General features: G+C 42.5%; 1 protein-coding gene across 3 annotated transcripts; it reads left to right on the plus strand.

Moving 5' to 3' along the window:
* Positions 1 to 117: 117 nt before the first annotated feature.
* Positions 118 to 23895, plus strand: LOC311267445 (uncharacterized protein). Of its 3 annotated transcripts, XM_084370522.1 has the most exons (5): positions 118 to 490; positions 11053 to 11653; positions 13878 to 13977; positions 17030 to 17100; positions 20685 to 21201. In XM_084370522.1, the coding sequence occupies exons 1-4, from the start codon at positions 245 to 247 to the stop codon at positions 17061 to 17063; spliced, it is 981 nt and encodes a 326-aa protein (XP_084226648.1). In that variant the 5' UTR covers positions 118 to 244; the 3' UTR covers positions 17064 to 17100; positions 20685 to 21201. The 3 variants fall into 3 exon arrangements, with proteins under 3 accessions (XP_084226648.1, XP_084226647.1, XP_084226649.1); XM_084370521.1 differs by lacking the exons at positions 17030 to 17100; positions 20685 to 21201 and adding an exon at positions 22179 to 23895; XM_084370523.1 differs by lacking the exon at positions 17030 to 17100.
* The last annotated feature ends 144 nt before the right edge of the window (positions 23896 to 24039 follow it).

Here is a 24039-nt window from a genome sequence, read left to right on the forward strand (position 1 = left end):
CTGTTTTCATGTCTTATTTTGACATCTAACAGGCAGTAACATACACTTCCGGTAAGGCCTTTTATTTTTGAAACACCTCCGGAAGTGTGTGTGTCGGTGTTAGCCCGTGCGGAGGAGAGGCTGAGCTCAGTGTGTGTGTGACCGCAGCCTGATACACACACCGTCCTCCTCTCTCACACACACACACACACTGAACACACACGCACGGAACACACTTTAACTTTATCTTGTTTAATAATCCGCCATGATGGATCTGGACCCGGCCGTCATTATTCCCGCCATCATCTTCACCGTCGTGGCCATTTATTTCGCCTCCTCGCTGCTCAGTAAGAAGCCCGACGCCTCCTCCTCCTCTGCCCAGAGCAAGAAGCCCAAAGTCGGCTACGGAGATGACGTCCCCCCGTCCAGAGCTCTGGCCCCACCGCGACCAGAACCTCCGGCTCCGGCCGTGGAGGAGGTCGGACCCGCCGAGAAGAGCTCACTCGTGAAGGTCAGACCCATCATCAATGTGATGTTATTGATTTATTGGAAAATGTCCAATAATCACAAGTTATTAGAAACTCGTATTGATTATTTCACTGAGAAAACACACTTCTCCTTTTAATTCTGTATAAATCTGTAAAAGCCACAAAAACTTTGTTAATCCAGAAAAACATGTTTTAATTAAAGATGCTCAGAATAAAATGTTTAAACAAGAACAATAGACTAAAGATAGAAACAAATATATACATGTACAGAAAATCACTTTAAACTCCTTATATTGGTAAAAACAATTCAAATATATTGAATTTTCAGTAACATTTAAAAGGTATTTATTCAGTATTCTGTTATTATATAAGTCTGAAATCACGTCAGTGACCAGTACTTCAAACATCTAAGACAGCAGACACATGAAGCAGGAGGTTTAATTTTATTTTATTTTGTTTTATTTTATTTTATTTAAAGGAAATTCAGACTGAGGTCTGAAGTCAGAAATATGAATTTGTTCCATCAGTGAATAAACGAGCTGCTCTTAGAAAAATAAGTCCCCACAACACTGTTTGGAGCAGGAGAGGTGGCAGGGTCCGCCACGTACAAACACAGTAAAACAGTGTAAATTGTCCTGTAAGGTCAGTTTGTGTATTCATGAGAACAAAGAGAGTTTGTCTGAAGATCTTTGTGTTGTGCTGCTTTAAGTCAGAACAACACAAACAGCACAAACAACACAAACAGCACAAACAACACAAACAACACAAACAGCTCAACACTTCAGTAAAAATACCAGAATGAGCCAAAAAGCTAAAAGTAAAGAAGTAAAAAGATTTCCTGAAACAAACAACAACACAAACATCACAACTTTAGTTGTGTTACCTTCAGTGAGTTGATTCAGTTCAACTGTATCGTCATGACTCCTGCGTACAGTCAACAGTCCGGTCATAATCTCACAAACAATAAACATTTGCCTAAATTAACATAAAGAGGATGATTAAAGTGTCCTCAGTTGTTTACACTGTAGAGAAACTGCACATTATACTGATAACTGATTTTATTTCAGGACAAATTAAACCGACATGAATATGATTGAACATTTAAAATGACTTTAATTCTTTATTTTGGACGAAAAAAATGTAAATGTGCAGAATTTGCAGTAACATTGAAGAGGAAGGCGACTTTATCAGTGTTTTATAATCAACTGACCGATTTAATAAATTAAAGACAACACAAAGACGTTTGATCTCACAGCTTTCTGTGTTTTTTATAGAAAGATAAGAGATTTATGATCGAGACTGAAACATTTAACTAAGACACAGCCTCTCTTCTGTCTTCTCTGTGAAGCGTTTTGTTTCCTGACGCTCGTTTTACAGTTTCTGAACAGTTAATCATCAGGATGACTTCACTTTAAACTGCTTAATGACTTTATTGAGTTCAACTCAACTTTATTGCCATGATGTCTGTGTACAATGAACACAGTCTTGTCAATGTCTCATAAAATAATGAAGAGAGCATTATAGCCTCAATAACTGATGACATCATGTCAGCCTCCAATCTGTGTTCACTGATGATGAGCTATTTTTAGCATGCTAACATGCTAATCTAAGATAGTGAACATCTGTATAGCAGCATGTGCACAATATGCTAAAAAATATCATATAGCGGTTGCAGCAATTTCAGGCTACTGCAAGCTAATTAACGCTGTCATTATGTAAAAGCTCAAATAAATGATTAACTGACTATTGATTGTTAACACGTCTAATAATCAGTGAAGTGTAGTGAAGTCTCTGTACCCGAGATAGCTACTTTAGTTAGCATGCTAACCAGCTCGCCTCGGTCAGAGCTCCCTCTCTGGATCACTAGATTAATGGCTAGCTGAGCTAACTAGCTGACAGCAGCTACAGTTAGCAGCAGTTAGCAGCTGGTGTCCACTTCTCTCTTGTCACATATTTCTGCCTGGTTATGGTTGATGCTGACACCCTGACACGTCACCATCTGTGGCCACTGGATGCTGATTTGCTTGTGCACACAGTGACAGACTTTATGAAAATGTTATGAACTGTTTTAAAGCGTCCACAGCTGGAGTCACTGTGGTTCTGATCTGACATGTAAATCAGCTTTTATTGGACACAGTTAGTCTCCGGAGGTCCGACCATCATGTGTTGGATGGTTGTGACCTTCTCCACCTGCAGCCTTCACAGCCTGGAGAATGTGCCCACGGCGGCTGTAACATGCGACGGACAGACTGAGCGTCTATATTTGGTGGCGACATGAATCCTATATTTACACCTGTGTGTGTTCACGGTGTCACATGTCTGAGATGTTCTCTGCTGTGGGGAGAGGTGGACGTGGGTGTGACTGCTCACATGGCTTCATGTGATGTTTGACAACTGGGAGGTCTGTTCTGGTATTTCATCCTGCCGATTCAGCCAGAACAGACTGAGTTCGCTTCAACAGGCTGTAAATTCACATTTCCACGTCCTTTAATGGATTCTTCAACGTTCTTCAGTCGAGTCCTGGACAGTTTTAATCACACTTTAACTTTCAGTTCACATCAGTTTGAATTATTTCATCATGAGCTGCAGCACCAAGATTCAAAAAGCGACAAATGAAATCTGACTCGTGTTTTATTGGCATTTGGTTCTTGTTAGTTTAATTAAGCTGCTGCTGTTTTAGCAACCAGAATTGCAACTTGCACCGGTAAACACAGGATCCACAGGGCTGAGGTGGAGGACGGACTCTGTCACTGAAGTTAAAGTCTTGAAGTTTGAGCCTCAAAATAAACTGCGAGCAGAAAAACAACTTGTGCTCTTCCCTCCTGGAGTTTCCCTGTGGTGCCGCTGTGTTAGCGACATGGCTACCACCAGCAGCCTGTAAATAAAAACTGTAATTTTTAAGTGAACCCTGGTGCAGTGATGTTGGTGCTATAAGCTAACCACAGGCTAACTGTTGAGACTCCCTCACAGACAAAGGCCGAAACAACAAGCCCGTCTGTGTCTCAGCTCCACACAGACCTCCTTTATGCCCACAGAGAAAGCTGTAAAAAGACCATGATGCTTTGCTGCAGCTGTACGGTACAGACAGTGAGGGCGACCTCTCAGTGCTGAAACCTTATCAGCGGACAGGAGGGCGTGACTGCAGAATTTAGCTGCTCGCTGACACTCAGCATAAAGATTGATGTCAGTGAACGTCTCACAGTGACTCTGTTATATTTGGCTCAGACCAACACGACAGCTCCGTTTTATGTTACACAGCATGTTGTGAGCTCCACGTGAAGACGCGGTGGTGAACGACCTACTGCCGCCATTTCTGTCTGCTGTGATAATATTTTACTCAGAATCAGTTTAATACTGTCTGCTGCTGCCAGACGGTTTGTGATGGACCTGAAATAATAGAAGAAATCAGTTTTTTTTATAAAAAGTCGAAGTTAAAGAAACCTGTCAACAAACAACTGAAGGAGAGGAGCAGTGGTGGAGTTTGACTACAAACATTTACTCGAGTACTTCCGTACAGTTCTGAGGAGGTTATATTTGTACTTAAAGCTGCTAAAAGCGTTGACCGTGGCGCCCCCTGTGGACAAAAGCAGTATGAGCACGGCTCAAATTGATTTAAAACATATTTTTAGTTTTATGAACAGCTGTTTGCAGGATGTGTGGAGATGAGGAGACGTATCTGGGTATGTAAGTAAAAACTGTAAGATGACGGTAAACTCTGTTCTGGTTCTGTTCAGCTAACAGATGCAGTTGCTCAGTAAAAGTAAATTTGTTGAGCTAAAGCTAAAGTTAGCAACATTTATGCCAGTTATGTTATGTGTTCATAATAATAGGCCAACACCAACATAAACCTCGTTAGCAAGGCCAGAACATTGCTAACGAGGACGTTAGCTACAGACCGTTCAGACCGTGATGTCAGCAACAGACAAACCTCGTCAGCTCTCATGCTAGCTGCTAACATTAGCATGAATGGCTAACCAGCTCGCTACCTACACTAGTATTTTTAACTTGTGGGGTTACATTAAAAATGAAAAATTGTCTGTGTTCATGACGAGCACTTGTACAGTGAAGCTGGTCGTAGGTGCTGTAAGAATTTAGGCTAACGTTAGCAGCTCTGCCCACATCTGCATCAACGTTACAGCAGATGTTACATCAGCAAAACACCTCTGATAGTCCTCACCGAAAGGACTGTGTTAGCTTTAGCTTCAGTCTGTTAGCATGATATCATGCTAACAGACTGTGTTAGCTTTAGCTTCAGTCTGTTAGCATGATATCATGACCAGGGAACAGAGTATTTTTACAAGTTACACTTTTAGTACTTTACGTGTAATAATAACCTGGTCCTGTATAAACGGACCCTGAGCAGCCTGCAGTGTCTCCATGGTCCAGTCTGTTCTCAGTACCTGACTGCAGCAGCGTCCTGTGCACAGATTTACAGCCCTGCAGATGCTCGTTGTATCTCTGCCATCTGACCCGAGGCCCAGTATGGCTCTCTGACATTTATGTTCTTAGCATGTTGTCCTGTTCCATCTTCTAAAGTTGCAGCTGCAGCGGCTCCACCTCCGTCCAGCCTGCAGCCTTAAAAGGCAACGAGCACATTAGCTGCATTTCATCCTGTAATTTATGCATTAAACTGTCGCAGCCTTTTGTTATTCTAATGAAGTCTGTGAGGACGAGTTTTATTCATGCACGGGATCAAAAATGTGTTGAAAATGAGAAGAGTGAGCGATGAAGAGAACTGCTGTGAGTCTGCAGAACAAAGTGAAGTTAGCGAGCAGCTTTATTCAGACTGTTTCTTCTCCTCATTCTTTGAAAATTACCGGCGTGTTGCTCGTGGCGACGCAGCTCTCTCCATATTTGGACACGTGAGTGTGCACATATTCATGCAGGTCTGAAGGAGGACGGACGGTGAGAGAGCAGCTGCCGTCTGGACAGAACAGAGCCAGAGTCAACTATCACAGGACCGGACCTGCCGGGTCTGCATGAAATATATAATATGACACCTACAAAGAAACAATTCACTTTGGTTCAGGACAGTTAAATCATTTCTAAAAGTAGTTCACCTGAGGACGATGGTATCCAATGGTTTATAGCACCAGTGTCATAATTAAAATATATATATATAATATAATCTTTGTTATAATTCTGCAGTCTGCAGTATATCTGTTGGGTTGTTGGGTTGAAACGTTGTTAAACTTAACGTCAGGTGAAGTTGACAGTGAGCGAGTCTTTTCCTGTTCGTTCAGTTCATCATTTTTATTTCCCGTCATAATTCTCAGATCTTTGTGTTCCTCTAACGTTTATTTGTTACAATAGTCTAAAAATGCTTTTGTCATAATTCAGAAATGTATCTCCCTCACGGCCTCCACCTTTATTCTGGAGCAGCATCCGTCAGAAGGACCACGCCCCCGTCTGAGTGAAAACAGCTGTTAAAGTGCTAAATATAAAATATTAAACTGTCGTCAGTCAGACTAACAGTCACTGTGGATGTAATGAGTGAAATGTAACCTGTTGGGAAAAATGTGTTTTAAACGTTATTTTCAGGCAGTCACTGAACCACTGAACCACAGTTTTTATGTCCAGGGGAGCGAGGTAACCTGGTAGGCCTGGTGTTGTTAGCCAGGCTGAGTCACGATGAGTCTCCTGACTGAAGGTTTTGGGCTCTGAATATCTAAAAAGCAGTAATTTATTCTTATTTTTATACTTTTAATTTGAAAAGACATCAGAATTTACCACCTGTCAGCTCAGAGCGTCTGCGTTCGCCATAAAGGGGGCGGGGCCTGACTCAAGGTTAAAGTACCCAGATGTTGGTCCCATGACTCAGCTGTTCTCTGTCCAGAGGCCGGGGGGTGTGGCCTGCGTGGCGTTCACAGACCCCTGGTCTCTCTGGGTTTTATCAGCGCTGTGTTCTCATCGGACCTCCTGTTGTCTGACATACCTCTGCTGGTATTTCCCCCCTTGGCCTGGCCCAGTTCCTGCCTCTCCTCCTCCCTCTGGAGCCGGGCCTTGTCTGGTCCGGTCCGGTCTGACGACACCTCTGCCTCTCTGCTGCGCTCAGAGCTGTTGGCTGGGCGTCAAATCCAGGAGAAAACAATGGCTGTAATATCACAGCATGGCAGCTAATTCCTCCTCTGTGGTGATTCCAGAACCACACCCAGCAGTGAGGGCCCATCCTGGCACGGTTTGGACTTTTTGTTTTGGGATGTGATGAAGATGATACGGAGGAGAGTTCAGAAGCTTTTGACAGTAACGGGCGAGCTGAAAGGAAAAAAAAAAGCTGCACAGAGGACGAGTTGTTCTGTTGTTTCCACTGAGGAAGCCAAGCGGGCCGGTACCAGACTGAAGAGACACAAAACGAGAGCGCTGAGCCTGATGCTGAGGTTTGATCCTGATGTGAGCGCACGTGTCGTCACAGTGGATCCACCTCGACACTGTCAGAAGTCAACACCTGAGAGAGCCGACGGTCCTGCAGAGGACAGACAGATGGTCTCCCTGCAGAGGACAGACAGTCTCCCTGCAGAGGACAGACAGTCCTGCAGAGGACAGACAGATGGTCTCCCTGCAGGACAGACAATCCTGCAGAAGACTGACGGTCTCCCTGCAGGACAGACAGTCCTGCAGAGGACAGACGGTCTCCCTGCAGAGGACAGACAGTCCTGCAGAGGACAGACGGTCTCCCTGCAGGACAGACTGGACGTGTCTCGCTGTGTCCTCCATCAGTGGAGGCGGCGTCAGAGAGCCGAGGTGGACATGAGGCAGCAGAACAATGAGTCTGTGTTTGGACAGCGAGGCCGAGCGGAGACTGAAGCTCTCTGACACAACACATGCCAGCCTGCCTCCCTCTGGACTCGCTACATGCTCCTGCTGTTTCTTCCTCAGCAAACACACCAGCTGCACCTCATTTCAGAGACACATCGTACTTCCTCCTCCGTAACGTTTGTCTCACAGCTGCTCTGTCCTGGTCTGACACTGACAGCTAGTTAAAGTAAAACATGTTAACTGGACTTTAACCGTCAGTTTAACCTCTCTGCTTGTTTCTCTCACAAACATCACAATAATCAGAAAACATTCGTTCTCAAGACGGAAAATTATTGGCAGGTTATAATTCTGTTAACACAACAATGAAAATACACAAATGAATAAAAATGCTGCCACACCGGCGAGCTTTCCCCCCCGTCAGCGCTCATGATCTCACTCTGGTGCTGAGTTGTGCTTGAGTTGTGCTTGTGGTTGGTTTGTAAAACACTCGGCCGGCTGCAGAGCTGAACACATCGGACTGAGGGCCGTAGTTGTCCCGGTAAACACAGCGACCACTTCAGCAGTCAGCCTGTCCGCTCGACCTCACCGGTCCAGAGACACTACTGCTGCGAAGAGCGGCTCCGGGGGATGGGCGACCTCGAGAGGCACAGCAGTGGACCGAGAGAGAGGCCGAAGAGGTCAGTGTGTTTACCAGGGAAACTACAGCTCATAAACCACCGTATCAGACCGCAAGTAAAGCAGAGCAGCACCAGAGATACTGTGAGAGTCAACAGTTTACAGACGGAGTCGGCACACTGGAGGAGACCCTCACTCCTCCGAGTCTCGGTGTGACGGGCGGCTAAATGTGTTCCTGACAGTTCAGACGATCAAGAAGCTGCGTCTGAAATCAAGGACCAAACAGTCATCATCTCGGGAAATGAAGCCAAACATGTAAAGCTAGTTAGCTCGGTTAGCTGTGCAGCTAGCGGCCCTATCAGTCTGCTCGGACAGGGAGCTCGGAGCACAGGGGAGGTCTGGACCATCAGGAGGAGGTTTTCATGTTTTGAATGTTTTAAACTAAGAATATTTTAGATAAATGCTAAGCAGCATCACTGACTGACCGTCTGTCCATCTGTCCGTCTGTCCGTCTGTGCATGTGTAGTAACGGAGGCTCTCAGCTCTGGCCGAACAGCTTGCTGTGTTCGGCCTCCGGCTCTTCACCAACTGGAGCTGCTTCCTCAGTGTTTGCTCAGGTTGTTTCCTCGTGCCAGCAGATCTGATGCTCCTCTGCTGCTGAGCTAAAATGGCTTTTACGAGTGAAGCACTCAGTGTAATGTTACAGATCAGGATACAATTATCCAGGAAGTGCTCTCAGAGGTTGTGAAGGCCGAGATGATTTAATCCACAGCGGCACAGCTCGTTCTCCAAACGTGTCAGAGCTTTGTTTTAGTTTGATTCTTTGAGAAATACAGATGATTTTATATTTATCTTACAATATGTTTAATCTGATTATGTTCTTATCTTGATTTAGAGTTTTATAATCTTCATGCAGCATCTGACAAATGTTATGAGGAATATCATGATCTGAACATAATTATGGTGTAGTGTCTCATAATCTTGATTTACTCTGGTTATCATGATTTGGTTTAGTATTTTATTACCTTGGTTTCTATAGTATCTTAGTGTTTCCTATAATCCTGATCTCACACCTACAAATCTAAACTCTGTCATTCTGACATTCATTCATCTTTTTCTGGCAGAAATGAGTTTTCATATCTCTCTAATGCAGCTTGATTGATTGAGCAGAACTATAACGGTCACAGCCTGAAAGACTCACGATGATCTCATGTTGGATCACCCAACAAACATATCTGACCAATTTAGGATGCCGGTACAAGCCGGGCCTGAGAATACAGTTTATCATCCCGCTGACTCATAAAGTGATTTAATGACGCTGCATTTAGCATCCTGACCCGGAGCACATTGTTTCAGCGAGTCGGCACTTTGCCGTTGAGATTATTTTGGTGTTTCATGGTTCAGGAATTCAGAGGCTGAGGAAATGTTTCTGCATTCCTGTCGGAGGGCGTGAGGGCGGCTGCTGTGGGATTAAGGAACCAGGCTGGCAGCAGACGGCCCAGTGGGACGGTTTAATACAGTCAGGACTGATGCATTTCACTGTCTGACCTCCCATGATGCCACCAGTTGTCACCACAGTGAGTCATCAGTAGCTGAACTGTGGCGTCTGTCCGGGTCGAGGCTGGATTTGACTGATTGGACCAGACAAGAACTCTGCAGTCTCTTTTGTGAAAGTCCGTCTCCTGGTCCTGATATCTCTGCTGTCGAATGATGTAACCACAGGATGATTTAAAATATAGTTGTTTCCTGAAGAGAAGATTGATCTTTGTTTCATGTCTCTGCATCCAGTAAACAACAGAGATAAGTCCAGGATGTTTTTAGCCTAGCTTAGCACAAAGACTGGAAGCAGGGGGAAACACCTAGCCACCTTCTAACAACCTGAGTTACATGTTGTTGGCTAGCTTGTGAGCTAACTAGTCACCAGTCCATCCTGTAGTTGGCAGAAGAGATGCCTTGATGCTAACTCTAAGCTAAAGAGACGCATAAAAAAACTTTCAGCGTGCTAACTCCCCAGACCAACACGGCTGGTTACTGTAAGATGTTTGTGTTTTCAGCAGGATCCACGCTAAATGGACCCCAAATTAAGCTAATACTAAGCTAAAAGAACAACTAACTCTAAGCTAAATGGAGCTGAATTTAAGCTAATGCTACATTATCATGGTATTGTTCAGTTCATAAAACCATTGATGAAGTTAATTTAAAAGAACTACACAGTTCGTCTGTATCTGGTTTGACTTGTTAATAAGTGGCTACTAATAAATAAACATTACAAAAGGAGCTAATTGAGGCTATTTAGAAGCTAATCAGACTAAAAAGGTATTTTGCAATCTTGGATTATCTTTGAATTCTCTGCTGATGTTGTTTGAATGAAGCCAACAGGACCTTAAAGCTAGCTTCATGCTAACAGGCTAATCTAAACATGTGTTCGATCTCACAGCATGTAAGAAAACTCATTACTGACTGTCAAGAATAATAAAAATGAGAAGAGAACTCATATTTGTACGTTCTTGGACCGAGCTTCTACTGAAACGGGTCAAGTCAAGAAGCATGAAGCTCAATTAAAATGGATCCTAACAAACCAGCTGTTCTACTTAAAACTAGACGCTCCTGAGTGTTTAAAAGGAATGAAAAGAAAAAGGTCTGTTCGTCTTTACATTGTTTGGTTTTCTGTTTTTATTGAACGCGTCATTAAAGAAAACCTCAGTGACGAGTCGTTAATGAAGCTGCTGTTTGTCTGTTCGGCTCAGAGCTGCTGGAGAAACCAGAGCTGCTGCTCAGATGATCAGAGCAGAGTCAGCACTTTACAGAAGACACGGACAGGTGTAGGACGAGCAGGGAGGACGAGATGGGTGTGTGTGTGTGTGTGTGTGTGTGTGACAGGTTGGCAGACACTGAAGTGGGCTCAGTTTGTTCTGGTGTCAGCGGCAGGCGGCGGCTGATCCTCAACGAGGAGCTGCAACTGACACGAGTCAGTCAGTCTGTCAGAGGTCAGCCGGCCAATCAGCTGTCAGCACAGCAGAGGGTTTATTATTTACACAATGTTGCTATGACAACAAGCACCTCAGCTGATGATGTGTTTAGTACACATTGGATCAGAACCGCAGACTTTGTTCATCTGAGGAATTTAACATGAAATGTCATTTTTAACATTCTGATGATTTTTGTGCTTTTATTTTGAAAGAAGTTAACTGTTTGAAACATTTTGTCTCTCCAGGCTGCACCAGAACCAGTAAAAGCTCCAGAACCAGTAAAAGCACCAGAACCAGTTAAGGCACCAGAACCAGTACCAGAACCAATTCCAGAGCCAGTTAAGGCACCAGAGCCACTACCAGAACCAGTTCCAGAACCAGTTAAGGCACCAGAACCAGTTCCAGAACCAATTCCAGAGCCAGTTAAGGCACCAGAGCCAGTTCCAGAGCCAGTTCCAGAGCCAGTAAAAGTCCCAGAACCTGTCCCAGAACCAGAGACTGTACCAGAACCAGAACTTGTTCCAGAACCAGTTGCAGCACAAGAGGTAGCTGCAGTACCAGAACCCACCCCAGAGCCAGAACCTGTACCAGAGCCAGTGTCTGTACCTGAATCTCTCCCAGAACCAGTATCAATCCCAGAGCCTGTCCCAGAGGCAGATCCAGAGCCTGTGGTCGAGTCTGAACCGGTATCTGAACCTGAACCTGTCGTGGAGGAGTCCTTACCTGAGCTGATCCCTGGAACCACAGAAGACCGCCTGCCGACCCCTGAACCTGTTGTCGAGGTAGCACCTGAGCCTGAACCTGAACCAGAACCAGAACCAGAACCAGAGACCATGGTGAACAGCGGTAAGACTCTCAGTGGACATGTGTTCAGTTTATTTAGAGGGTTTGTTTGTAATGCACATTTATACCGACCTCTGAGTTCTGTCTCACTGTGTCACAGTCGGTCTCATTAATCCGACCCGGTCTCATTAATCTGACCCGGTCTCATTAATCTGACCCGGTCTCGTCCAGATGTGACGGATCAACATCAAACTCATCAAAGCAAACTAAACAAAACAAAGCAGCAGGTTTAGTTTTTGGGTCCAACTGAACACGAACATCATCGAGCTCATCGAGCAATAAACACTCTGAAACTCTGAAGTTAAAAATGACTTCAGTACCAGTGTTTGGGTCGTGTGCAGCAGAAGCCTCCAGAATAAATAAAGACTTAAGTACATAAATAAACAAATGAAAATGATGTTTATTTAATGTGAGGCTGTAAACGTCATCGTCTTCCTCCTCAGTGCTCAACATGAGTCAGCAGAATAAATCCTATTTTTATATTTTAGTTTTTAAAGATTCACGTCGTCCGTACGATCCGATGAGCTCGGAGCTGAGCGCCGCAGACAGGAAGTAAAGACCGCATCGTTTATAGTTTTAATATTTCTTTATTTCGTCTCTTGTAACAGAAACAAACAATTATCAGAAAGAACAACCAAAGAAAATAACAGTGAAGGATTAAAGGTCATAAAAATAATATTCCTGATAAAAACAATAAAACAAGAAGAAGTCATGTGAAACATATAAAATGAACTTGCCTCTTCGAGCTTCGCGCTCTGAGCGTGACGTCACAGACGATGGTCGCTGGTCCGTTGACAGACGGACTGACGTGTCGCTGGCAGAAGCTTTTCTTCTCCTGAGTCATGTATCTAATTATATCTAATTATATCTAATTATATCTAATTGGATTCTTGAGTCTTAGCAGCTTCCTTTGTTGACTGGAGCAGACCGGCAGCTTGCTGCAGCAGGCAGATGCCAGCGGCTGTGCTCGGCTGATAAGGAAGAAGCCGGCAGATCTGAGCCGAGAGGCTCCTCTGACACCGGTTCACTGAGTGACACCGCGCTGGAGGAGGACCGGACCGCTGCAGGCTCAGAGAGGAAATATTCAAAATCAACACGTTTACAGTAAAATATTAATATAATCCCACGAATCCACCGAGCAGAAACTCCTCCATCTACAATCTGACAGATCTGAGGACGTTACGTCTCAACACGACACTGAAACAAACGTGTTCAGGTCCGATAGGTCCGATACGCTTAGCTTCAATAAGCAGCACCTCAGACTCTTCACCAGGTGTTTACTTCCTGTCTCCTCAGTGTCTCCGCTGACACGAAGGTATTGACAGTGTGTGTGTGTGTGTGTGTGTGTGTGTGTGTGTGTGTGTGTGTGTGTGTGTGTGTGTGTGGAGGCGCAGCAGCCATCTGCTTTTAATCTTGAACAGTCAGTTAAGCACTTGGCAGCTTTGAACAACAGCCGCTGCCCAGACTGACAATCTGCTTTGTGTCCCTCCAACCTGTGACACGACAGGTGGAACAACAGGTGTGTGTGTGTGTTGTGTGTGTGTGTGTGTGTGTGTGTGTGTGTGTGTGTGTGTGTGTGTGTGTGTGTGTGTGCACAGTATCATTCTTTCAAGTTACACATTTAGCTGACGTTGGTAAAACAGCTAAAACACCAACATCCTCGACACGTCCGGAGTCAACTGGTTTGACAGAAGCACAGAGCAAATGTATTTATTTATTTATTTAATGTTTATTTAACAGGGACGATACAACATTGCCACAGAAAATGGGAAAATGTGATGCATATAAGACGTCTAGCTTCAGCTAATTTGCAGTCTTTGTCCCTGGTCAGGCTTTAGAATAGAATAAAATAACAAGATACATTTATTTAATTATTTTTTTTCAAACACTGGTGTTTAGAAAAAAACGTTTAATGGAGTGTTGATGATGGAGTTGAGCATGTAGAAGTAAATTAAATGCTAACACGTCAGCACACACCTGAGGCTGAATAACTGAATGAAGTGAACATGGTGTCACATACTTTCATAAGTTCAGTCTGAGAGGTTTTCAGTTTCAGGTTTGATTTGGCTCCGTGTCAAACGTCCCAGACATCTGTGATCCTGCTCACTCAACAATAAACACCTGATTCTCTGGTTCTGTTGAAGTCTCTGCTGCCAGTGTTTGACTGCTGACTGAACCGGGTCGGGCCGGCTAACCGTGTCTCCTCTGTGTATCTCCTGTGTGTCAGATGTGGCTGCAGCTGAAGATAAAGTGACGTTCACTCCGGGGAAGAAACAGAGCAAGTTTGAGACGATGATGACGAAGGAGGAGATCGAAGAGGAGCAGAGGTCAGTTTAACCTCCTGTCGCCCCCACAGCATGAAGTCTGACATGATGTCAGACATGATGTCAGACATGATGTTTGACCTGATGTCAGACATGATGTTAGCATGATGTTAGCATGAAGTCTGACATGAAGTCTGACATGATGCCTGACATGTCAGACATCAGTCTGCATGTTGAGACAAACACACAGCCGCCTCCCGCTCGCTGCCCTGTTGTATGTTTCGTTTCATCCTTTGCCTGCATGAAAAGAAAGAAAGAGCAGCTGGTGTGAGAGGAAGCTGCTGAAGCTGCTGAAGCTGCTGAAGCTGCTGAAGTTTCTGAAGCTGCTGAAGCTGCTGAAGCTTCTGAAGCTGCTGAAGTTTCTGAAGCTGCTGAAGCTGCTGAAGCTTCTGAAGCTGCTGAAGCTGCTGAAGTTTCTGAAGCTGCTGAAGTTTCTGAAGCTTCTGAAGCTGCTGAAGCTTCTGAAGCTTCTGAAGCTGCTGAAGCTTCTGAAGCTTCTGAAGCTGCTGAAGTTTCTGAAGCTTCTGAAGCTGCTGAAGCTTCTGAAGCTGCTGAAGCTGCTGAAGTTTCTGAAGCTGCTGAAGTTTCTGAAGCTTCTGAAGCTGCTGAAGCTTCTGAAGCTGCTGAAGCTGCTGAAGTTTCTGAAGCTTCTGAAGCTGCTGAAGCTTCTGAAGCTTCTGAAGCTGCTGAAGTTTCTGAAGCTTCTGAAGCTGCTGAAGTTTCTGAAGCTTCTGAAGCTGCTGAAGCTGCTGAAGCTTCTGAAGCTTCTGAAGCTGCTGAAGCTGCAGCGTGATGATACGATACGCAGCTGAAGAGATTTACTCGATTTAGTGCGAACTGAAGGAAAAACAGACTTATGAACAGTTTCTTTTACTTTACGCTGAGATTTCCTACATCTGCCTTTCTACTTTTAACCTCACAACAATTAGCCGAGCTTACGGCCGATAGCATTTTCATCCAGCGGCTCTAATTGTTTTTAGGGTAAAAAATCTATATTTTGATTTCAACATTGGTGGAAGAATTAGAACCAAAACTATAAAAAACACAGAGTAGAAACACTCAAGTCAGAGACCTACGTTCAAAACCCTACGTGAGTAAAAGTACTGTAGTATTTGCATCAAAATACTGATGTTTCATTTAAAATATTTATCAGGCAGGACAACGAGCTGATGAAGACTAAACAATGTTAGTTAGCTTAGCACAATCAGATATTTATGAATACCGTTAACTCTGCCGTACACAGACAGACAGACGTTACACAAATACCTACGTTTACAACAATCTACCTTTCAGCTTCAGAAACTGTTTTTAAAGTCATTAATTTATGAAGAGCTGCTAAAAGTTGTCAGTTGTCAGTCACATGTCTTCTCACCACGACTCTCAGGTCACGTAGCTTCATGTCACGCTCGTTTTCCTCGTCAATAATCGATTTGATCTTATCTTAGTTTTAATGTGTAGAAATGTTTTCGGTCTCGGTGGATTCACACAGAGCAGCTTCTGCTTCTCCATCACTTTCTCTGGTGGACACATCCTGAGGCTGGACGATGAGTGAATAGAGGGAGATGTTGTGTAATCCCGTGTTACGTAGCGTCTCTGTTCAGAGCCTGAAGCCTGAAAGTGGACCGAGTGTTTCAGCCCAGATAAAGAAAAGAGGGCGAGTGAGGAAAAGACACGGTTCAGTTTAGTTTACAGTTTTCTGCCTGTCAGCTCAGGGAGTGAACGTCTGCGGCTGCTCTGATTGGAGGCAGGTTTTTTTTTTTAACTCCAGAAGCTGTTAAAATGTCTCTGCGGCCTGGCAGCGCTGCGTTATTGTGTTCCTGCTGAGGTTTTGGGAGCAGCGGAGAGTCTTTGTGTGGAGATGTGTCTCAGGGCCAGATGACCTCACAGAGGAATAAATATTTCTGCAGCGGAGGAAACAGTTCGATGCTGAACGGCCTCCAACTTCCTCGTTCCAGCTCCGCTCAGCTCATGTGAGCGATGTTTAACTCTCAGTCCAGAGCTCCACTAAACCTGTGGAGCCAAAATGTGTTCAACGCATCATCGAGTATGAAACGTGAAAAGGATCATCTACTCACCTTCAGGAGAACTGTTTGGGTGAACTGTTCCTTTAAGTTGTAGTTTGGTGCTTAAATTAACTTGATTTATGATTTTAAAACATATTTTTTTACATATCTTGTCCACAAGATAATAACTTGTGAACCTGCATGATTGAGATATGGATCAAATATATTATTTTGGGGCTTCACGGTTTATATTTTTATATAAATAATGTTTTTCAGAAGAATGTGAGTTTAGTTCTGACGTTAAGGGATCAAAGTATGGAGGACTGAAGCTGCTAAAATCAAACACAGATAAATAAATAAATAGCTCAATAAATATATTTATACACCATTTAATGCATCAAAAATAATATTAAAACCTGACATATGCATTGAATATTAATTTAATTTATTTTGTTTTTTCCCCCATTTAATTGTACCGACTGAACATAAATAAAGTTTCTTTAATCTTATTTTTTCTTTCTTTAAATTAAACAACTCTTGAAACTCAGTTACACTTCATCCTGTTCAAATACGACTTTATTGTTTCCCATAATCCTTCTCGTCCTGGATATCTTTTTACATTACTTTATTTGATTCTGCTGCATTATGTTCAGATAAATAGATAAATTAAAATTAAATCAGAAAGTGACTAAACAGCTGATTATATACAGAAGCAAACTAAAAACAGAAAAATGAATTTGACGTTTAACATTTCTATTAGTGTGTTTCATGGTGACTTGATTTATTTATTGAGACACTTATATTTTTGATTTTGTCAGCTTCAGTCCTCCATATAAAAACAATATATAAACCTGAATCCTGTCAGTATGTGATCAGCTGTGTCTCGGTGGTCGTCCTCCTCCCCGTCTGTCCTTCAGTTCATCGTCTCGTCTCCTGACTCCTGGTTATCTGGAACATCGAGCATGACGCCCAGTTTTCTGGATAATTCACATTTTTTATGCCTCAAATGTGCAACAACAAATGTGTGACTGCCTCCAACTTTATCGTTTCAGGATAGAGCTTACGTCTGACTTTACTTCTCTATAATGAAACCAGCAGACTGTCAGTGTGTTAGGAGGAGCTGGTAGGTGATGTTTATATTCAATAATCCCCCAGTAACACCAGAACCTCCAGTCCTCCCCGACCTCCAGTCCTCCCCGTCCTCCAGTCCTCCCCGACCTCCAGTCCCCCCCGACAGAACCCCGACCAGTACGGATCGACTGATGACTCACACATTTTATGTGTTTTCTACCAATTATATTCATAGAAAAATATGATGTTATTTATTATTTCTTAATATAAAACTAAACACAAAATGTTTCTCTGAACCAGAACAGAACCAGAAGATCATGAATCTGTTTAATGTGCGAAACATGTGATTCAAAAACAACAACAAAAGATTAGTTAGTTTTTGTGACTCTATAAATGTTTATAACTGATAACGTCTAAAACAGAAATGTGAAGTTTTTGTATCCGACCGCTTCTGTAACTTTCAGTGTGACATCACGCCTGCTCCACGCTGTGATTGGTCAGATGAGAAAGGAGGTGGGGCTTAAACTCCTTTTAATTCTACTCAACTATTTCTGTAATTTTTATTTTTACTTTTTTATTATTACTGGATTATAATTATTGATGCATTAATGTTACACGGGAGCTCAGTTTAATGACTTTATACACAGCTGAGTAGTGTAATCTATTACAATACAGCATTTATACAGCAATTATCAGTCTATCCCTGCTCATCAGTCCACCTGTCCTCCCTGTGGTGCCTTCACTGCCCTCCTCTTCTTCCTCCTCTTCTTCCTCCTCCTCCTCCTCCTGCTCTCCTGGTATCTGGGTCACATGGTTCATCTGTTTACAGCAGGAGTACTGCTCAGTATTACTCTGTAGTACTGTGTAGTACTGTGTTGTACTCTGTAGTAGAGCTGGAGGATGTTTCAGATCCTCTCAGTATTCTGCTGCTGTCACTGCATCCTCCCAGTATAAACCAGTACACACACACTCAGGGGACAAAGGAGGGACTGGGAGGACGGGCCGATGTGGGTCATGTGTTGTTAGAGGCGCTGAGACGTCCATACAGGAAACACAAAGGATCCTATAGGAACCTTCAGCTTTAAGAGGGAACACAAAGGAGACGCTCTGCAGCTCAGGACTGAGACGCTGAGACACTGAGACACTCATCAGGACGAGCAGTGTGTACAACCAGGAAGTAAACAAGACAACTAGGAAGTAAACAAGACAACCAGGAAGTAAACAAGACAACCGGGAAGTAAACTAGACAACAGGAGGGTAAATAAGACGACAGGGAGGAAAACTTAATACAAAAGTCCCTTTAGAAAATCACTGTTTTTAAAGGTTCAGCTTGTATTGACTTCAAATGTATTAATTTATCGTTAATATACATCAAACTACATGTTCCTGACTCTACTGAAGTACTTTTCCTTCAGTAAATCTTCTTCCTCCCTCTGAGATGTTTCCTCCAGCAGCTGAACTGGTGCCACATCTTCACCAGTTTGATTCTGTGGGTGGAGACGTTTGTATCAGAGCAGCTCAGATTTCATATCAGACTCACAGCAGCTCTGTTGGTTCATATCTGAGGCTCACACACGTTTTCCTGCAGATTCATTCAGCCGGACATTAATATAATCACACTGATGCTTCAGAAAACTCTTCTTCTTCTATAAAGTGATTTTATTCTTCATGTCTGCAGGAAAACAACTCAAACTATCAGAGTTATTTTATGTTTTAGAGAGTTTAAGAATAAAAAAGTGTTTCAGAGCCACAAAACAAACAAACGTAATATTAACATCAGACAAAACAGAAGTTTGTAGCAGTTTTAACTGTTTTAATGTATTAATTAATTGTTTATTGTAAAGTTTATAAACTTTAATAAACAGTTTAAAAAGCATTTAATTGTCTGTTAACTGAAGTTTAATGAAGCGTTCATTAATGATGTCATTATAAAGTTTTACCTGAGGACAGTTTCTTCTTCTGTTGATTAGTTTCAGCTGCTGTCTGCACCTTTATAACCCAGCAGGACGTGTTGTTGTGTGAGAGCGCCCCCTGCAGGACAAACACAGTCATTACAGCTGAAACTTAAGTGTCAGTCAGGTGTTTTTACCTGAAGCTGGACAGTTAATATAAAGTGTTTATGAAGCTCATTGAAGGCACGTTGTGATGTCTGAATTATTATCAGAGAGAAAAACGTTAAACAAAAGTTTTAAAATGTGAATAAATACATAAAAACATGTTAAATATGACATCCGGTTATTTTTGTTATTGAATCCAAACTTTGTCTTAAAAATCATAACTTTTAAAATGAAGGTAGAGACGTGTTTATTCATATAAACACATAATCTGACATTTGAGATTTGTAAATACAATATGTGGCAAAAAATATGTGGACGGCTCAGAGCTGATACATTCGGCCTCTTTGCTCCAGTGAAGGGAAACCTGGTGTTTTGTGTCAAACACGTTTTATGATCATCACTTTTTAAAGTTAATCGTGGTTTTTCAAAGACCTGCACAGCTGCACAGCCGCACACCTGCACAGCTGCACACCTGCACAGCTGCTCTGATGTGTGAGACGTCTGAAACAGTCGTCAAACATCAGAAGTTAAAGTGCGACAGAGCGAACAGCAGAATCACAGACGTTGATCAAACTCCAGGAATCCTCCAGAACAACCGCTCTGTTTCCCTCATCACGTTCAGTTTCTGCCTCCGTGTGGTGCTGCTTGGGTTCTGGTTCTGGTTCTGGTCTCTGAGGGCCGAGCGCTCGCTTCTGTTACTTCATTTATTTATTCCAGCTGCTGTCCAGCTGTGCTGCTCGCCTGCTAACCCTGCATGCTACCTGCTAACACCTCAGCTAACGGTGAGTGCTGCCGCTCAGATCTGAAACCTCTTAATGCAAACACACACACACACACACACACAGACACACGTCACACACACAGACACACACACACACACACACACACACACACAGAGTTAAAGCTGCATTATGTTAGAGTACAGGGGGCACCATACATCCACAGCTATAGCTACTGTTAGCGTGTTAGCTCAGTTAGCCGTGCAGCTGCAGCTCTTATATTCTTACGTATTGCACCTTTAAATTAAAACAGTAACGAGTTTTAATTCTGTTCTGACTCATTTTAATCAGTGAACAACAGTCGGGTCAGATTTCTGACTACAGAGTTCAAGTTACATTTCAGAGTTAATTAGTAAAGTAATCCATTACATTACAAAGACGTGATGTAATCTGAATACATAATTGATTACTTAAAACCAGAACTTAAAGGAGCAGTTCACCCAAAAATGAAACTTCAGTCAGTCAGGTGTTGTGTTGCATCGAGCAGCCTCAGTCTGTTATTAACCTTTATTTTCTCATGATATCACATCTGAGTCGACTCTTAATTACTAATTAATTACTAACTATTGATCCAGTCTAACATTAATAACACATTAACACATTTAAAGGATCAAACCAGCGAGTTGTTTCTGTATAACTTCAATTCTTCTGACATTTTCAACACGTGTTGACAAGTTTAAATGTTTTAAATGTTCTGATGATTCAAACTCGCTGCTTTGCTTCTTTAAAAGTCGTCTTGACAAATTAAAAATCATGTTTTATATTTGTGATCCTGAGCTGAACTCCTGTCTCTTCTTCAGAGTTCCTGAATGATCCTCATCAGACGCAGCTCGGCGTCTTCAGTCGTCTTCATCTTCCAGCTGATGTGAAGACGACGGACGCCGACGACAGAGTCGACTCTTTATTTCACCCTTCGTGTCCTCGGAGCCTTCAGGCGACGAGCTGCTTGTGAATAGCGAATGTCTTTACACCAAAGTGCCTTCAGGAAACCTGCGTTTTTACCCGTCTGCTTTGTGTGTGTGGAGGATTTTTAAAGTGAAGGAGAAAATACAGAAACAGAGTGTGACGTCATTGATTACAGGACGGAGAGATGATGATGATGATGATGATGATGATGATGATGATGATGTGTGACAGTGTTGTTGAAAGACTTTAAAACTATTTAACTGTGATTTAAATGAAGTTTAGTTTAGTCTGCCAGTTAAAACAGTAACAACAAACCGTCTGTCTGCTGATTTAAAGCGTCAGTTTGAGGTTTTGAGTTCTTCTTCTGTGTTTGATTTAAATGTTGAACATGAAATAAATGTGTGAGACGAACACGTGATGTAACTGTGTGTTTGTTCCAGCAGGAAGCGTCGACAACACGCAGTCATGTCACAATATAAACATTAATGTGGGTCACGAACAAGACAACAGCGCCACCAAGTGACCGTGTAGAGACAGAACAAGACGTCTGAAATGATACGAAACAAACGTGAAGATGTGACATCAGCTGATTGATAACTTGTTTTTGTTTGATCAACTTCATGAGAAAATCTTCTGAACACATTTCTTCAATTATCGTGTCTGAAACAGAGAAGAAATTATTTTAAAGTGTGTTTATGAGAAAAGTTTCTTTAACTGCAGAATAAAATCAAATTTAGATTTATAATTATTAATATTTAATATTTCAAGATCCACCGAAGAACTTTATCTCAAAAATCATGACTGTTCTCAAAAATATTATGATTTTTCTTGAAATGTTTCGACATTAAAATGTTCAATAAATAATATTTATGTAAAAACTTTAGTTTAAAACGCCACCAACCAGTCTGATAGTTCAGTGGTGCAGCTTTAAGTGTCGTAAACAAACAAAAATAAACTCTCAAAATGTCAAAAAATTTCAAAAATTAAATATTTATACACAAATTTTCTTTATTAAACAGTAAAATGCAGCCGTATACTGTCTGAGTTCAAGTTTCTGTCTTTTACTGAACGAAGACGAGCTTCATCGCCTCATTAACTCATCGTTAAACACACTCGCTAGCTGCACGGCTAACTGAGCTAACGACAGCGAGCATACAGCCATAGATAGCTACAGCAGAGATTATAGTGAGCAGCAGTTAGCAGGTAATCTAACTGCTGCTCACGTCTAAAGTCACAAATCCTGAAGTATTTTGAAGTTTCGATGATATTGTTGTTGAATTATGTGTAAAAGTGTGAACGTGTCCTTTAATGTGGCCTCAGGACAAACACACATCAGCCTTGAGTCTCTCATGAGTGTGTGTGTGTGTGTGTTGTGACTGACTTCCCAGGGTGCAACAGGAGCAGCTGGCGGCCATCTTCCTGCTGCTGAGGGAGAACCAGGAGGCGCTGGGGGAGGTGACGGAGGGAGACATGGAGGAGCAGCTGAAGCTCTACTCGCTCTGAGGCCCCGCCCATCATCACGTCCTGTTACCGCGGCAACACTAAAACTTGAATGTAAAAATAGTTTAGTAGATTTAAATTTCCAAAGATGAAACTTGTTCCAGTTTAAATGTTTTATTTGTGGCTCTGCAGCGCCGAGAGTCTCGACAGTGTCGCGATTAAAGCTGCGATTATTGATCACCGATCACACAGATCAATACGTTACTGACGGGGATATTACACAATGTTATATTTTATAAACTTTACATTATTCAACATCTGTCAGCAGCATTTCAAAGTTCAAAGTTAGCTTCATGCTAACATCAGTGTTTGCTGTTTAGTTTTACCGTCTCTTAATTAAAACAGATCGCAAACTAGTTCTGACGAAGAGGTTAGTTACTAACTATTTACAGCTGCTAACTGCAGGTGGAGCTGCTGAGACGCTAACTGAACAAACGTTAGCGTTAGCATGCTAATATCTGGCCTGTCCAGAGTTAAAGAAGACGCTAAGAACGAGACAAAACGTGTCCATCAGTGAGCTTCAGAGGAGCTGGTTGGTGGATTTTGCTTCCTCTGTTTTGAATCTTTATGCTAAGCTAAGCTAACCAGCTGCTAGCTGTAGCTTGATATTGTACATGCTGTACAGACATGAGACAGTCTGAACATCTGAGTCCGTGAGAGAAGAAGAGAGTTTGATCACCAGCTGATCGTCTCTGTTGATTAGAGAACATTATTATCATCTTCACGCTGGTTTCATCAGAATGAGCTGGTGCCTTCTGGTTTACTGGATTCTGCTTCATGTTTGAAGCTCTCACACCTTCACACTGTCAGCACAACCAGTGGAGGTCTTATCTTCATTTTTATCAATCAGAACCAAACGGGCCGGCAGCACCGGACCAACAGGACGTCTGTCTTTAAAAACAGGAAGTGATGCACCTGAGAGGAAAACATCCATCAGATCTTTCTTGAAATATGACGACTTTACTCGAAAACATTCTTTAATATATTCAAAATATTTCAACTTTTTTCTTTTTGTCAGAGTTTTTATTTTAGAAAAAAGCCCCTGAAGTTACACCGGCTTGTATATCAACTGTAGGTGCTGCACTCTGGGTAATGTAGTGTTTTCTGTAATGACTTTTATGTGTTTTTAAATAGACAATCTAACAGACTGGAGCCCGACAGACGTTCAGCGGGCTGAAGTCTCAGATTCATCAGATTCACAATAGTTACTGATGTGAAAACTCTTGATGTGATCGTGCAGGAGAAGATGAAAACTCAACTCAGTGAGGTTTACTGTCGACATGACATCTGAAACAGTGTATCAGCTGATTAATATCAATATCAGACTTTATTAACTCTGAAGATCAACATCAGCCCCAAACAGTCAGTCAGTCAGTCTGTCAGTCAGTCAGTCAGCCTGTCAGTCAGTCAGTCAGTCAGTCAGTCAGTCAGTCAGTCAGTCAGCCTGTCAGTCAGTCAGTCAGTCAGTCAGTCAGCCTGTCAGTCAGTCAGTCAGTCAGTCAGTAAGTCAGTCGGCTCAACAGACTGTTTTTATTCTGAGTTTTTTTTTTAAATAAAATGTGTTATAACTTTTTTTCATGACAATAAATCTGTGAATATAAAACATCTGGACTGTTTACTGATATTTTAATGCAAATACAAAAACATGTAACTTCAGTGAAGAAGAAGAAAAAGAAGAAGAAGAAGAAGTCAGTTTTCTTCTTCTTCTTCTTCTTCTTCTTCTTCTTCCTCTGACATGTTCAGGAGGAT

The sequence above is a fragment of the Pagrus pagrus genome, assembly GCF_965226575.1.
Source record: "Pagrus pagrus genome assembly, chromosome: 13".
NCBI lineage: Eukaryota > Metazoa > Chordata > Actinopteri > Spariformes > Sparidae > Pagrus > Pagrus pagrus.

What these genes read in the sequence shown, in the direction of transcription:
- LOC311267445 (XM_084370521.1), top strand. Translation starts at nt 245, where the DNA reads ATGATGGATCTGGACCCGGCCGTCATTATTCCCGCCATCATCTTCACC. An exon ending in AGAAGAGCTCACTCGTGAAG is followed by an intron (nt 491 to 11,052) that starts GTCAGACCCATC and finishes TTGTCTCTCCAG; the next exon opens with GCTGCACCAGAACCAGTAAA. An exon ending in GAGATCGAAGAGGAGCAGAG is followed by an intron (nt 13,978 to 22,178) that starts GTCAGTTTAACC and finishes CTGACTTCCCAG; the next exon opens with GGTGCAACAGGAGCAGCTGG.